General features: G+C 51.2%; 1 protein-coding gene across 4 annotated transcripts in view; it reads right to left on the bottom strand.

Annotated features, from left to right (window-relative positions):
• The window catches only part of KCNQ1 (potassium voltage-gated channel subfamily Q member 1), a 404939-nt gene that overhangs the window by 72262 nt on the left and 317984 nt on the right, over positions 1-14693 (bottom strand). For all 4 annotated transcript variants that reach the window (XM_016920191.4, XM_016920192.4, XM_024346905.3 and 1 more), the window contains 2 exons: positions 8070-8145; positions 916-1010 (listed from right to left, as the gene is read on the bottom strand). In XM_016920191.4, the coding sequence (XP_016775680.1) occupies positions 916-1010; positions 8070-8145 (171 nt within the window). The remainder of the gene's footprint in view (positions 1-915; positions 1011-8069; positions 8146-14693) is intronic.

The raw sequence follows: 14693 nt of genomic DNA, 5'->3' as shown, positions 1-14693 counted from the left end.
ATGCTCCTGAGGGGGCTGAGCAGGGATCTCGGAAAGGGGGAGTCAGTGGGCTGCCTCTCAGACTTCCTCCCTGGGGGTAGGAGTGGGAGGCAGTGGATCAGCCATGGGCAAGGCAGCCTGACCCCTCACCTGTGGCCAGGATGGACACGGGCTCCCAGCCATACCCTGTAACACACGGAGCTAGTTCCCAGGCGAGCCCATCTCGGAGGCACAGCTGCTCTGAGTCTGTGCAGGCCCGGGAGGATGGTGCTAGCTCCATGGGAACACATTAGCTCCCCACAGTCAGGGTCTCCAGCTCCAGGCCAGTCTGGGGGAGACCCGTGCGGTGGGGCCTGGCACCAGGCAGTGTCTTCCCAGGGCTGGGCTTGGCCCCTTGCTCAGAGGTGACAGGGAAGGTGGGTGGGCTGGCTGCCGAGTGTCCTGAAGTTGTGGGGAGTGTGAAGCTGGTGTTGCTACCTGAGCAGGGACGGAGGCGGGTGTTTGCCTCCCCTACGCGCCTCCCCTACCCCAATTCCCCCATCATCTCAGATCTGGGCGGGGAACAAGGTAGAGCTGCCTGGTGGGCTGGCTGTGAACCACGGCCGTGGCCAGCTGCCCTCCCTCTGCAGGGGTGGGGGTGGTGAGGAGAAGGGGGTGGTTGAGAGGCAAGAACTCAGGGTCTCAGCCCCTCCCTCCTCCTGCACCGCTCATCATGCAGCTGGGGCCGGGCTGGGCAGGACCCGGGCACCCTCCCCGCTGCCGTTTGGCCGTGCCCACCTCCTCTGCAGGGGTGGGGGTGGTGAGGAGAAGGGGGTGGTTGAGAGGCAAGAACTCAGGGTCTCAGCCCCTCCCTCCTCCGGCACCACTGATCATGCAGCTGGGGCCGGGCTGGGCAGGACCCGGGCACCCTCCCCGCTGCCGTTTGGCCGTGCCCACCTCCTCTGCAGCTCCTTGATGCGCACCATGAGGTTGAGGTGGCCCTGCGAGTACTGCTCAATGACGTCCCGCACATCGTAAGGCTTCCGCGCTTGCTGCGGGACAAAAAGACACGCATCACTTCTCCTCCCTGTGCCCCAGCCATGTGGCTCAAAGTGCAGGCAGTGACAGTGTCTGCCCTCGGGAGGCTTGTGAAGACCTGGGAGCTCGCCTACGTGGTGATGGCATAAGCCTGGTTCCAAGCGTGCACAGTAGCGAAGCTTGTCCCCATCAGCTTGGCCATGGGTCTCTGGGTAGTCCTGGGCCATCAGCTCGGCCTCTCTGGGTCCCAGCTTCCTGTCTACTCACCGGCAGGGGCCTGCTCTCCCCTCCCTTCCACCCCCCACCACCCCAGGCTACCAGTTCTGGTTCTCAATGGCTTCAGGAAGAGCTGGCCCCCCCAAGGGGTCAAGGAGCAGCACAGTGCCAGGCACTGACCAGGAGGCACAGCTCTGCATGCCCACTACCTACCTGGGCCCCAGACTGACCCTTGACATGCTCACTGGCTGCAGCCCCCACTGTCCTCAGGGTAGGGAGCGGGTCTCCTCTGCATTGTTCCTGGCAGTTTGTGCCAGGCAGCAGGGGTGGCCCCAGATGACGCCCTTAGCCTGCAGCACTTGCTGTGGGTGACGAGCATCTGCTTTGGCTCCCACAGTGGGGCTGGGGCCATGTGAGGCAGGGCAGGGGACCCCAGGGCTCCCAGGCTTGTTGCCAGCTCTAAGCCTATAAGTGGGACTCAGGTGACATCTTGAAACCACAACAGAGAAAACAAAGCATCTCATGATATCAGGAAACCCCAAGCCACATTTGTGGCCTTGCTCCCAAGGGCCTCACTCAGGTGGAGCAGCCAGGCTGAGCAGGGGTTTGATGGCCTAGGAAGGCCTTGGCCCTGCAGGCAAGCCAGCACATAGGACAACAGACTGCCTCTATCCCGAGAGGCCACTGGGTGACCGGGTGAGGCCCAGGGTAGTCATCATTAGTGCTCAAATAGCCACCTTAGCACTGAGCTAGTGGCTTTCCTGCCTTTTGCTGGGGAATTTGCAAGGCCCAAGAGACAAGCCAAGTGGCTTGGTGGGGAGGGGTGGGGCAGGGCCAGCCCAAGTCAGAGGGAGGCAATTGAGGCCCAGGATGAGAAAGGAGGAAGCTCAGGTACCGTTGAGGGCCCGGGCTGGGTCTGGGAACATGCCCTCCCTGCCCACCTGCTACCTCTCTTTGGGGTCCTACTCCTGAGACCAGGGTGACCTTAATCTGAGGATGCAGCCACTTCTACCCTGGGAAGCTGCAAGTTCCCAGATGGGGAGACCCTGAGGTCAGGTCTCCATGTACCCACTTTCAGCTCTAGACACACTTCTGACATGCCCAGGGGTTCTGCCACCAATGCCGGAGGCTTGGTGGAGTTCTTACAGCCCGCCCAACATTGTTTTGGACCCCAGGAATCCCAAGACAGGGCAGAGACCTCCTCCCTACCAAAGGCTGGGCCTCAGAAGTTCAGGGGGTTCCTCTTCCACCTGACACAAGCAGGTAGGGCCCTCACTGGCAACACTAGCCACTCTCTGGGCCCTGAACGGGAGATCCTGAGATCAGGAGGGCTGGGATGGGGCCCGTGTCCTCACAACACAGCTGTGCCCCATGGAAGAAAGGGCCTCCTGCTCCTGGGGCCACACTGGGCACCAGAATCGCCGGCATTGCCCAGAAATGACACACCAAGAACTGTGATAGAGGCAGGCATGGGGTTGGACTCTAGGCAGACCCTCTGGCCTGTAAAAACCGTACTTATGTACAGGCTAGTAATAACATCCTCAGGTCTCAGTTTCTCCTGTAATATGGGAATGCTAAGTCCTTCTTCTCTCTTCTGTAAGATAAAATGCTGAGCCCTGTCTCTCTCTTCTGTAAAAGGGGATGCTGAGCCCTGTTTCTCCTTCCTATAAGATGGAGATGCTGAGTTCTCTTCTATGAAATGGGATGTTGAGTCTTGATTCTCTTTTCTGTAAGATGGGATGCTGAACGCTGTCTCTGTCTTCTATAAGATGGGATGCTGAGCCTTGATTCCCCCTTCTGTAATATGGGATGCTGAACCCTGTCTCTCTCTTCTTTAAGATGGGATGCTGAGCCTCAATCCTCCCCTTCTGTAAGGTGGGTTGCTGAGCCCTGTTAGCATCTGGTAGCATCTCTTGTACCTGGTAGCATCTCCTGTAAGATGGAGATGCTAAGCTCCCTTCTGTAAGATGGAATGCTGAGCCTTGATTCTCCTTTCTGTAAGATGGGATATTAAGCCCTGATCCTCCCTTTTGGAAGATGGGACACTGAGCCCTGTTTCTCCCTCCTGTAAGATGGAGATACTGAGCTCCTTTCTGTAAGATGGAATACTGAGCCTTGATCTTCCTTTCTGTAAGATGGGATGCTGAGCCCTGATCTTCCTTTCTGTAAGATGGGATGCTGAGCCCTGATCCTCCCTTTTGGAAGATGGGATGTTTCTCCTTCCTGTAGGATGAAAATGCTGAGCTCCCTTCTGTAAGATGGGATGCTGAGCCCTGATCCTCCTTTCTGTAAGATGGGATGCTGAGCCCTGATCCTCCTTTCTGTAAGATAGGATGCTGAGCCCTGTTGGTATCTTCTATAAGATGGGATGCTGAGCCTTGATCCTCCTTTCTGTAAGATTGGACGCTGAGCCCTGTCTCTCTCTTCCATAAGATGGGATGCTAAGCCTTGATCCTCCTTTCTGTAAGATGGGTTGCTGAGCTCTGTTTCTCCTTTCTGTATAATGGAGATTCTAAGCTCCTTTCTGCAAGATGGGATGCTGAGCCCTGTCTCTCTCTTCTATAAGATGGGATACTGAGCCTTGATCCTCCTTTCTGTAAGACGGGTTGTTGAACTCTGTTTCTCCCTTCTGTATGATGGAGATTCTACGCTCTCTTCTCTAAGATGGGATGCTGAGCCCTGCCTTGCTCTGCCTTAAGGGAGGGAGTGAGGATGACATAGGATGGGAGTTGAGAAAGGTCAGGGAATCCTAAGCCAGCACCATGCCAGAGCCAGAGTCACAGCCAGCTGTGGCCGAAGCCTCTCTTCAGAACACACTGAACATGGCATGAGTCATGGTGGTGAGCCTCCTGCAGACCACAGAGCTCTGTGAAGCTGAAGCATGGGGCACCTCCAGCCATGCTGGGTGCGGTGTGGGCAGGTGAAGGGAGGCAGGGCAGGGGAAAACCAAGCCCTAGGAGTCTCTGGGCCACTGTGACCAGGTGGGTGTAGGTGTGTGTGTTAGGAGCCTCTGCAGATGCGAGTGCTTCCAAACAGGCCTGTTGTGGGCAAGGAAGTATTATGTACCTGAGTGTGTGCACGTCTGCAGGAGCAGGGCTGGGTGGGCCTATCAGCAGAGAGCTCCCTGCACCTTCAGCCACAGCCTTACCTGGTGTAGGGCATAGCCCAAGAAGGCTCAGCAATGCCCGCAGACCATGAGGACCCACGGCCCGGTGGCATCCCAGCCCACAGAGACTTATCCTGGAGCCACTGAGATCCCTGCTAGGATATGGTTAGGGCTCACGGGGGCCTTTGTCCAGTGGTCATCTGGGGTTGGGCTGGAAAGATCATCCTGACTTCAGGAGCCTGAGATGAGCCGAGATAATGCAGGCCTGTCCAGACTGACTGATGGTGGACAGGGAGTTCAAGGCAAACTTGAAGGGTGGAGAGGCTCCGGCTCCTTGGGCCAGACACAGGGGTGGTTGGCCAAGGACTTATCAGCCAGCAAGGTAGGCAGAGGGGTCACCTGCCATGTCAGCAGCCCCTGAGGCCAGCGGGGGTGGGGTGGGGTGCAAGCAAGCAGACAGGCAGGCGTGGAGGAAGGGAAGCATCCTGAGAGGTGGGCTAGGGGAGCCCCTGGAGCCACACACAGCTCCTCACTGCCACGGGCTACTGCTCCCCTCACCCTGGCCCCACCCCTCCATGCTGCCCCCAGCAATAAGAGCCAGCTGGTGAGGTTGGAGGGAGCCCCAGCGGCTTTGTGCAGGAGCCTCTGTGCCCTGCGAGGATCCTGCTGTTGCCAGGTTTCTGCAAGGCTCCCAGGGCCAGAGAGCAGTGGAGAAGCAGACAGTGGGGTGGGGGTTTCCCAGTCTGCTTCAGGAAGCCTCCTGGGCCATTCTCAGGGTCCCGGCCTGTGTCCTAAGACAGGAAAGGGGACCCACTCCCTCCTGCCTGGAAGGGAGTGCAGGGCTCACTGTGTTCCTCCCCAGGGACCAGCTTTTTCACCTGTGGCTCAGCGACAGGGCCTGCTGGGGCTGGCGCAGATGATCTCTCTCTCTCTGTCCCTCTCCCTCTCTCTCTTTTTGTATTTCTTAATTGCTTATTTACCAAGAGAAACCATTTCTTGGCCCATATATTCATGTTTCACAGTTCAGGAACACAGGTCACTGACAAGCTTCTAGGTAATTCAACCCAAAGAAATTCTTTATATTCCAAAATCACTTTGCACTCCGAAAGATGCCAGCCTTCCTCATCACCTCAAAATCTTTGATGGCATCATAATATCTGTAGAAATCGTGTGCCTTTTTTCTTGGTTCAGCCACATCAAACTTACAGAGAGCTGCAACTCCCAGGTATTCAACGAATGCTCCAACAACATGAAATTGCAGACGCTTGGCCAGGAGGCTACGCATCTGAGGTTTCACCACAAGACTGGAAGCCATGGTAGTTATTATCACGATGGGATATCCTTGATATCAACCTCAATGCCAGTGTCCTTCCTGGCTGAGGGAGAAAGGGATGGCTGGATGATCTCTTGACCTGAGCTGGAAGCTGCCCACACCACCCCTGGAGCTAGGCCTGCCCAGGAGCCATCAGGGTCTGCATGCTCTGCTGGGTTCCCCCAGACCTTGGAAGCAGCCCCCAGGATGCCCAAGTGGTGCAGTTCTGCAAGCCTTGGTGGGCTCTGGCTCTGCCCTGCTGGGACCTGCTCTGCACCCTCAGGCCAGACACCAGCCCCACCCTGGGAGGCTCCCTGTGTCCCTCTGCTCTACTGCTGGGGTGACGTCAGCTGCTTCGGCTGTCACGACCATGCTGTTCTCCAGCAAACTGACACACCCTGGCCCTTCCCATGGTCTCCTCTGCCCTCGGGGGACTGCCCTGCCCAGACCTGAGTCCCAAAGGGGTTCACGCAGCCCCTTCCCTGTCTGGGAGAGCACTGGTGCTGCCAGGAGGCTGGCCTCTCTCTTCCATTGCCCCCGAGCGAGCTCCTTGCTCCAGCAAGGCCCTCCATGCCAGCACCAGAGAGAGGAGATGGTCCCAGAATGGAGACACCCTGGTCCACAGGGGCTGTCAGATCTCCCCTAGAACATGCCAGGCAGATCTCCGGGCACTGGCCAGCAGTGGCATTTGCCATGGCTTTTATTTTGACTGCAAGAGGTCCCAGGCACTGCTGGGAGCTTTGACACAACTTGGTTCAGTTGAGTCATGAACCACCCCCTTCCCTGGGGGGATGCAGGTGGGAGGGCCAGCTGAGAAACACCACTGTGGGAGGGCTGTGCGTGCGAAACCCCCCTGGAGATGGCGGCCCGGTGGCCAGAACGAGGGCCCGCATACTGCTCTTGGCAAGGGCCTGGCCGAGGGCTGCTCTTGGGGCTCAGAGTGACGACGAGCCTAGCGGGTGCTGGCCTGGGGTTGCTGGGGGCAAGGCCCGGGTGAGGCACGTGCATATGGTCTTATGCCAAACCCTTAGGCTCTCATTCCCCTCACAGCTGGGGAAGAACTTGCCCAGGGCTGCCTGGGCCAGGGTCTGCACCCAGACCGCCCTGTGAAGTCTGGAGGCTGAGGTGGCTCCAGGGCCCAGATGGGTGGGGGCTCCACCAAGGAGACTGTGGGGGGGCCTGTGTCAATCCTGGGGCCTGGAGTGGAAGGTGTGGCCTGGTGTGAAAGACATGGCTGCAGGGGGACCAGACTTGAATGCCACTGTCAGTCCGTCTGGATGGGCTGTGCATTATCTTGGCTCATCTCAGGCTCCTGAAGTCAAGATGATCTTCCCAGCCCGACCCAACGACCACTTGACAAAGGCCCCCATAAGCCCTGACCAGACCCTAGCAGGGAGCTCAGTGGCTCCAGGATAAGTCTTGGTGGGCTGGGATGCCACCGACTGTGGGTCCTGGTGGTCGGCGGACATTGCTGAGCCTTCCTGGGCTGTGCCTTATGACTGGTGAGGCTGTGGCTGAGGTACCAGGGGCCCCCAGCTCAGAAGCCCCACCCCGCCCTGCTCCTGCAGACACGCACTCACTCAAGCACGTCACACGCCCTCCGCTCCAAGGGACTCAGGCAAGTCACCCCCCAGCCTTCCCTGCTTTGTGATCTATGCCTTCTGGATCACCCACCACAGAGGATACGGGGTTCCCACACCTACACATGTATTTCCAAGCCAGGACTCAGTACCCCCCACCACCGCCTTCATCCGAGGAATGTCCCCAAGGCAGGAGGGGAGACATGCCTGCCATCAATGGCATTCTCTGCGGGGCATGGACTCTGGGGGCTCTAAGGGGCTTCTGTAGGGGGGACATGCCCCTGGAGAAGTTAGGGCAGCTTATGGAAGCCCCGGAGCTCCAGCCTCACCTGGCCAAGGGGACCCCACCTCTTACAGAGCAGGGCCCAGCCTCCCTCCATCCTCCCAACTCACAGAGGGTGGAGGAGCAGGGAATGAGAGCACTGAGCCAGCGGAGGACAGGGCTGGGGGGTCTGGGGGACCTGCCTTCCCAGCTTGGTGACTCAGGGCAGGCTCCGCACCATCTCTGAGTCATTCTGATGTCACCCTCACATCTCTCACTAATGCTGCCTTGCACGACCCACCCCACGGGAGGACTGAGTGAGCTACACGGCTGCTGCCTTCTACTTGGTGAAGAAGACACTGCATGTGTCCCTGGTTCCAGGCCGGGCCTCCAAGGATACGTCCTCTGAGGGGCCTGCTGTCTGGGGTTCGGTGGGGTAGGCACTGTCAGGTCTCAGATAGGCCTGCCTGTGTGGCTTGGGGGCGGAGGCCTTGACACCCTCCACTATGGGCAGGAGAGAACCCAGGAGAGGTGTGGGCAGCTGCATCAGGCTGCGAGGGGCAGGCTGAGGGCAGGAAGGCTCAGCACAGGGCTTACCTGGAATTTCTTCTTGGCCACAAAGTACTGCATGCGTCGAATGACCTTAATGGTGGCCCGATGGTGTTCCCGCAGCCTGCAGTGGAGAGAGGAGAGGAGATTGTGAGTGGCCACCCTGTGCTGGTCATCCCCTCACTGCCCCTGCACTGCCTGAGGAGCACGCAGACTGGATCCTTCCAGAAACAAGGCGAGTGTTCAACTCCATGGGATGGAGATACTTAGGCCATGTCCCAGTGTGGGCTCGAGGGGAGGCTGGGGGCAAGAGGCTTTTCAAGGTGAAATGTTTCACCTCACCTGTGAGTGGGAAGGGGACCCTTACCTTGAGTGTCATTCAGAAGGGGGTCAAGTAGGAGTCAGGGCCCTGAGTTGGCCATGGCTATGCTGCTAACACATGGCAGCCATAGGAACTTCTTTCTATGCTTGGGCCTTCAGGATCCTTGTCAGCAAATGGGATAAGAGGGTACATGCTGGCGATGCCCACAGCCCCTTTCAGCTGCTGTGTCCTGTAGCCCCACAAACAGCAAGCGCTTGGGAAAGTAGGGGCTACAGGACAAATTAACAAGGGAAAGTTGCCACCAGAGCCACTCTGTTAAGGGGGCTGCATTGTTTTTGCCTCCTAAAGTTTCTTCTAGAAATAAGGATCCTTTTAGAAACAGCATCACAAAAGGAAACAAAGGGGATGATGTGTCTGTGCATAGAAAAAAGACTGGAAGAAAACACAGCGCCATGGAGGCCACAGGAGATTCCCTCCTGGCAGTGAAGCTAACGCCTGCCTGACTTTCCTGATGCAAACACCGGGGACTGTGAGACTAAGTGATGCCAACAGCAAGGAACAGCTGTGTGAGGCTTTGGAGACCAAGAAAGACATAGAAGGTGAGGATCCCACATAGAAAGGAAATGAACTGAGCTGCGCCTGCATCCGAGCATTTCCTCCTCAGGGCACTTGTCAGTTTGGGGAGCACTGACACCCAACAGGGTGGGGGCCCAGTGGGCTAGTGATAAAAATGTGGAGTCCAGGGTCAAAGGACAGCCAGGACATGAGGGAAAAAGATTCTGGTCCTCTAGCCACCTTTCACACAACTTCCTCTGGAAACACTTGTGAATTCCTAAGCCACACGGGTGGGTGAGAATCACAGAAAATGAGCAAAAAGCAGTTGCTGAAGGGGTAAAAGCTAAGCAGAGTACTCAGTGGACTCATGGCACTGTGGAGAGAAGCTTTGGGGTTTAGAAGCTATCTAGAAGGCAGCCCCAGAAACTAAGCAATGCCAACTTTCTATCACATTAACCCCACCTCTCTCAATCCCTTACTGGAGTAAGGTGCTTTGCGCGTGGCAGAAGAAAATAAAATTATCTGTAGGGAGATAATACCCTTGAGCATCTACAATTTTATACACGAAAGACTAAAAGGCAAGGGAAAAGAGAGATCATACAGCTCTAAAGGTGTGGTACTTCCAACAGCCTTAAATACTTGTAGCTCCTTCCATTAAGAGATGGAGTCTGTTTTCCTATTACTTGAATTTGGGGTCACCTTGTGACTTCATTGATGAAAGAGTACTGGGGAACGTACACGGTATATAATTCATGTCCTTTTAGAATGTGGCCCTGCAAACAAGCTTGCTGATTAGAGAGGCCACATGGAGAAGAGAGAGGCCTCAGCTAACAGCCAGCACCAACAGAACAACCTCCTAGCTGAACCAAGTCCAACCTCCTAGCTAAGCAAAGAAAAAAAAAATACACACACACACACATATAGATGGAGTCTCGCTCTATTGCCAGGCTGGAGTGCAGTGGCACAACCTCGGCTCACTGCAGCCTCCGCCTCCCAGGTTCAAGTGATTTTTCTGCCTCAGCCTCCTGAGTAGCAGGTGCACACCACCATGCCCAGCTAATTTTTGTATTTTTAGTAGAGACAGGGTTTGATCATGTTGGCTAGGATGGTGTTGATCTCTTGACCTCATGATCTGTCCGCCTTGGCCTCCAAAAGTGCTGGGATTACAGGCATGAGCCACCATGCCCGGCCCAAAGAAAATATTTGAAGCCACTAAATTTAGGTCTAGTTTGCTACGCAACAATAGGTAACTGATACAGAAATAAGGACTAAGAAATAGGTAATGTCATATCAATATCCTAAAACTTACAGCATTAATTTTGGGACAAGGAATTGGACAGAGGCTGGAAGAAGGGGCAGATCACAAGATGTCGGACTTTGAGCATGATGCCACATGTAATTGGGTGAGAATTTTAGGTATCGTGGGGAGGGGGGTGAGTGAATTTTGCATAGGGGAGAATGCGAAAAGTTATGGCCAGAGGGCAGACTGTGATTAATTAAAGATGGGCACAATCCATTGTGGTTTCTCCCATTGCAGGCTACAGTCTATCTCCACCATGGTGGAAATGATCATGTCTTCTGAAGCTCAGCCTCAAGGACCTTGTGGTATCTACTCTTACCCTCTTAGAATTCTGTTGGCTCACGGACAAGTCTGAGCTAGCCTGCTGGAACAGCCACGTGAAGGAGAGCTGAGAGACCCTGGCTGACAACCCAGTGGCTCCAGACACGTGAGGACAACGGAGACCACTCAGCCACCACCACATCACCATGCAAGTACTGCCATGTCATCAAATCCAAGTGAGACCACCCAACTGGGCAGCCCAGATTGCTGACCCATAGATTTGTGAGCTAACAGATGATTGTGCTTTGCTTCAGAATATTTAGATGAAGATTTCAAAATAACCATGATAAATAGGTTCAAGAAAATAGATGAAAAGATAGACAATTTTACCAGAGAAATAAAATTTATAGATACATAAAAAGGAACTTCCAGAAAAGTAAGGACCATAATGGAAATGAAGAATGCAATAGGTGAGTTGGATAGCAGGGACAACAGAGTAGAAAAGAATAGCTGTGAACCCAAAGAAAATAGCCAGCTTGGAGCATGAAAAGAAAATAGACTTAAAGGAAGAGATGAAACAAATGAAAAAGAAGCATAAGATGGTAGATTGCATACATTATAAGTGGATTAATAGTCTAATTAAAAGATCAAGATTGTCATGATTAAAAACAACTATATAAATCCACTTTAAAATATAAAGATACAAAAACATGTTGGGAAAAGATAGAAAAAGATAGGTCATGGTGTAGCCAAATGAAAACTAGTAAAGGAAAACCGACAGCAGACTTTAAGTATTACTAAAGAAGAATATGTCCTATTTATAAAAGTGTCAATTCAGCAGGACGAGATCAATTCTAAATTTGTATGCACCTAAAAACATAACCTTAAAATACATAAAGCAAACTGGCAGAACTAAAAGCTAAAAGAGAAAATGGTGGGAGATTTGAACACACCTCGTCAGTAACTGATAGAAAAGCAGTCAAAGCTTTGTCAAGTCAGAGACAAATTTGAACAGCCTGATTAGCAACTTGACATATACAGAACACTGCTCCCTACAACTGGAGACTACATAAGCTTCCCTAGTGCACACAGAACATGTACCAAAAGAGACCATATGCAAGACTTCAGAAGCAAGTTCCAACAAATTTCAAAGCAGGCAAATCATATTTATTATGCTCTCTGACTACAGTACAATTAAATTAGAAATCCATAAAAAGAGATAACTAGGGAATCTCCATGTATTTTGGATATTAAACAATCTAAATAACCCAGGGGTCAAAGAAAAATATATAATGAGAATCAAACAACAGTTTAAATTAAATAGTAATAAAAATGTAAGGTATTAAAATTCATAGCCAAATAGGTACTGAAAGTACAGTGAAATAAGCACAGACAGTGAACCTCGTGGCTTTAAATGCATATCTCAGAGCAGAGGAAAGGCTGAAATCCATCTCAAGCGGTTAAAAAAATGGCAAATTACACCCAAAGATAGTAGGAGGGAAGAGATAAAGAGCACAGTCTATGAGATAAAAAATGAACATTATTTAAGGAAAATCAACAAAGCCAAAATTTGGTTCTCAGAAGAGACTAATAAAACAGACACACTTTGGGGAAGATTGATCAGATGGGGGAGGGGACACAAATGACCACCATCAGGAGTTAAAGATGGAATGTCACTATAGACCTAGAGGTGCAGAAACATTTATTCAGAGGACATTACAAACAAAAATACTTTTGATGATTTAGATAAAATATACAAATTATTTAAAAACACAGTATGTAAAAGTAGACACAAAAACAAAAATAATCCAAATTGCGCAATATTAATTAAATAAGTTAAATTTGGAATTTTAATGATCCTCTGGCAAAGAAAACTCTGTATCTAGATGACATCACCAGTAAATTCTTCCAAATATTTAAGGAAAAAATAATGTCAATTTTATACAGGTATTTTCATAAGGCAGCATAACCTTGATATCAAAATCTGACAAGGATATTTCAAGAAAGAAAAAAAAAATCACAGGTTAATCTCTCTCGTGAACATACGTGCAAATATCCTAACCACCACCAGCAAGCTGCATGTAACACTGTGCCCAAACACATGCTCGAATGTGGTTTAATCCACTTGTGCATGCTGAGTTTACCCTCTAAGGACCAAGCAGCGTCACTCTTCACATCAACAGAATAAGTCAGAAAAAATAGAATCAACACAACAGATTGTAAAAAAGCATTTGATAAAGCGAGACCTGTTCATAATTAAAAACACAACTCTCAGCAAACTAGGAATAGAAACTCCATTACCTAAAAAAAAAAAGACAAAAACTAAAACAAAAAAACCCAAACCCTAAGCAGACATCATACTTAATAGTGAAATGTGATACGCTTTCCTCCTGAGACAGGAAGCAAGGCAAGGATGTTATCGTTTCTATTTCACATTGTCCAGAAAGTCCCAGCTGGTATGTTAAAAAGGTAGGAAAAGGGAGATAAAAGGTACAAGGATTGGACAGGAAAAAATAAAACATTTGTTATTTGCAAATGACATAACCATACATGTAAAAAAAATCCCTAAGAATCCTCAGATAAACTGTTGGAATACATGAATTTAACAAGAACGCCGGTTTTAAGGATGATATATAATAATTATATTTCTAGGCCTGACAGAGTGGCTCACATCTGCAATCCCAGTGCTTTGGGAGGGTGGGGTGGGAGGATCACTTGAGCCCAGGAGTTTGAGATCAGCCTGGGCAACATAGTGAGACCCCATCTGTAGAAAAAATAAATTTAAAAAATAGCCAGGCTTGGTGGTGTGTACCTGTCGTTCTTGCTACTCAGGAGGCTGAGATGGGCAGACTGCTTGAGCCCAGGAGCTCAAGGCTGCTGTAAGCTCTGAGCCTGGAATGCAGAGACCCTGTCTTTAAAATATGTATATGTATATTTCTATATGCTAGTAACAATTAGAAAATAAAACATATCAATTACAATAGCATCAATAACCATAAACTTGACCAGAAACTTAAGAATAAATCTTTCAAAAAAGTTTTTTGTTTCTTCTTTACTGTCTTGCTTTCACAATCTTTATTTCTTTCTTTCTTTCTTATTTTTTTTTTTTTTCTTCTAAGATGGGGTCTTGTTATTTTGCCCAGGCTGGTTTCAAACTCCTGGGCTCAAGTGATCCTCTCACCTCAGCCTCCCAAGTAGTTGGTATTACAGGTGTGAGCCATCGTACCCAGCTCTAAAATAAATCTGTTTAAAGATGTGTAAGACTGCTACACAGAAAAGCACTGAGCATTGGAGAGACAGATAAAGAAGACCTAACTTGACTTGGGGATATAGTATGTTCATGTATAAGAAGACTCAATATTTATAAGATGTTAATTTTCTGCAAATTGAGGTGTGGATTAAATATGATTCCAATCAATATCACAGTGCTGTTTGTTTGTTTATTTATTTATTGGAAACCGACAAGGTGATTCTAAAATATTCCTAACAACGTGAAGGGCCAAGAATAGCCAAGACGATCTTGAAGAACAACAAAGTCAGAGGTCTGACACTCCCAGGGTTTCATGAGGCCACAGGGCTTGATTAAGAGCGTGTGGGCAGACAGATGAACAGTGGGGGTCTGACGGAATAGGGCAGTGGTTCCCCAACCTTTTTGGCACCAGGGACCAGTTTCGTGGAAGACACTTTTTCCGTGGACAGGGGTGGGGTGGGGGGAGATGGTTTCAGGATGAAACTGTTCCAGTTCAGACCAGCAGGCATTAGATTCTCATAAGGAGCACTCAGCCTAGACCCCTCACATGTGCATTCACAACAGGGTTCGCGCTCCTGCGAGAATCTAACGCCACCACTGATCCGACAGGAGGCGGAGCTCAGGTGATCACGTTCACTTGCCAACCGCCCACCTCCTGCTGCACGGCCCTGTTCCTAACAGTCTATGGACGGGTACCGGTCTGTGGCCTGGGGACCCGTGCAATAGGACATTAGACACACAAACCCTCCTGTGGCCACTGGTTCATAGAAAAGACGCCTTTGCCGTCGAGCTGGCGGAAGGATACGCTTTTCAATAAATGGTGCTGGAACAATGTGCATCCAATGTGGATGCACCTGTGAAAATATGTCAACCATGATCCTTACCACACACCGGTCACAAAGTTAACCCAGGGAGAGTCACAGGCCTAACTTTGAGGCAATCGGGCCTGTCGAAGAAAGTTGGATAATATTTTCACGACCTGGG

This window comes from Pan troglodytes, chromosome 9 (genome assembly GCF_028858775.2).
Source record: "Pan troglodytes isolate AG18354 chromosome 9, NHGRI_mPanTro3-v2.0_pri, whole genome shotgun sequence".
NCBI lineage: Eukaryota > Metazoa > Chordata > Mammalia > Primates > Hominidae > Pan > Pan troglodytes.
This window is presented reverse-complemented; position numbering and strand designations above follow the sequence as displayed.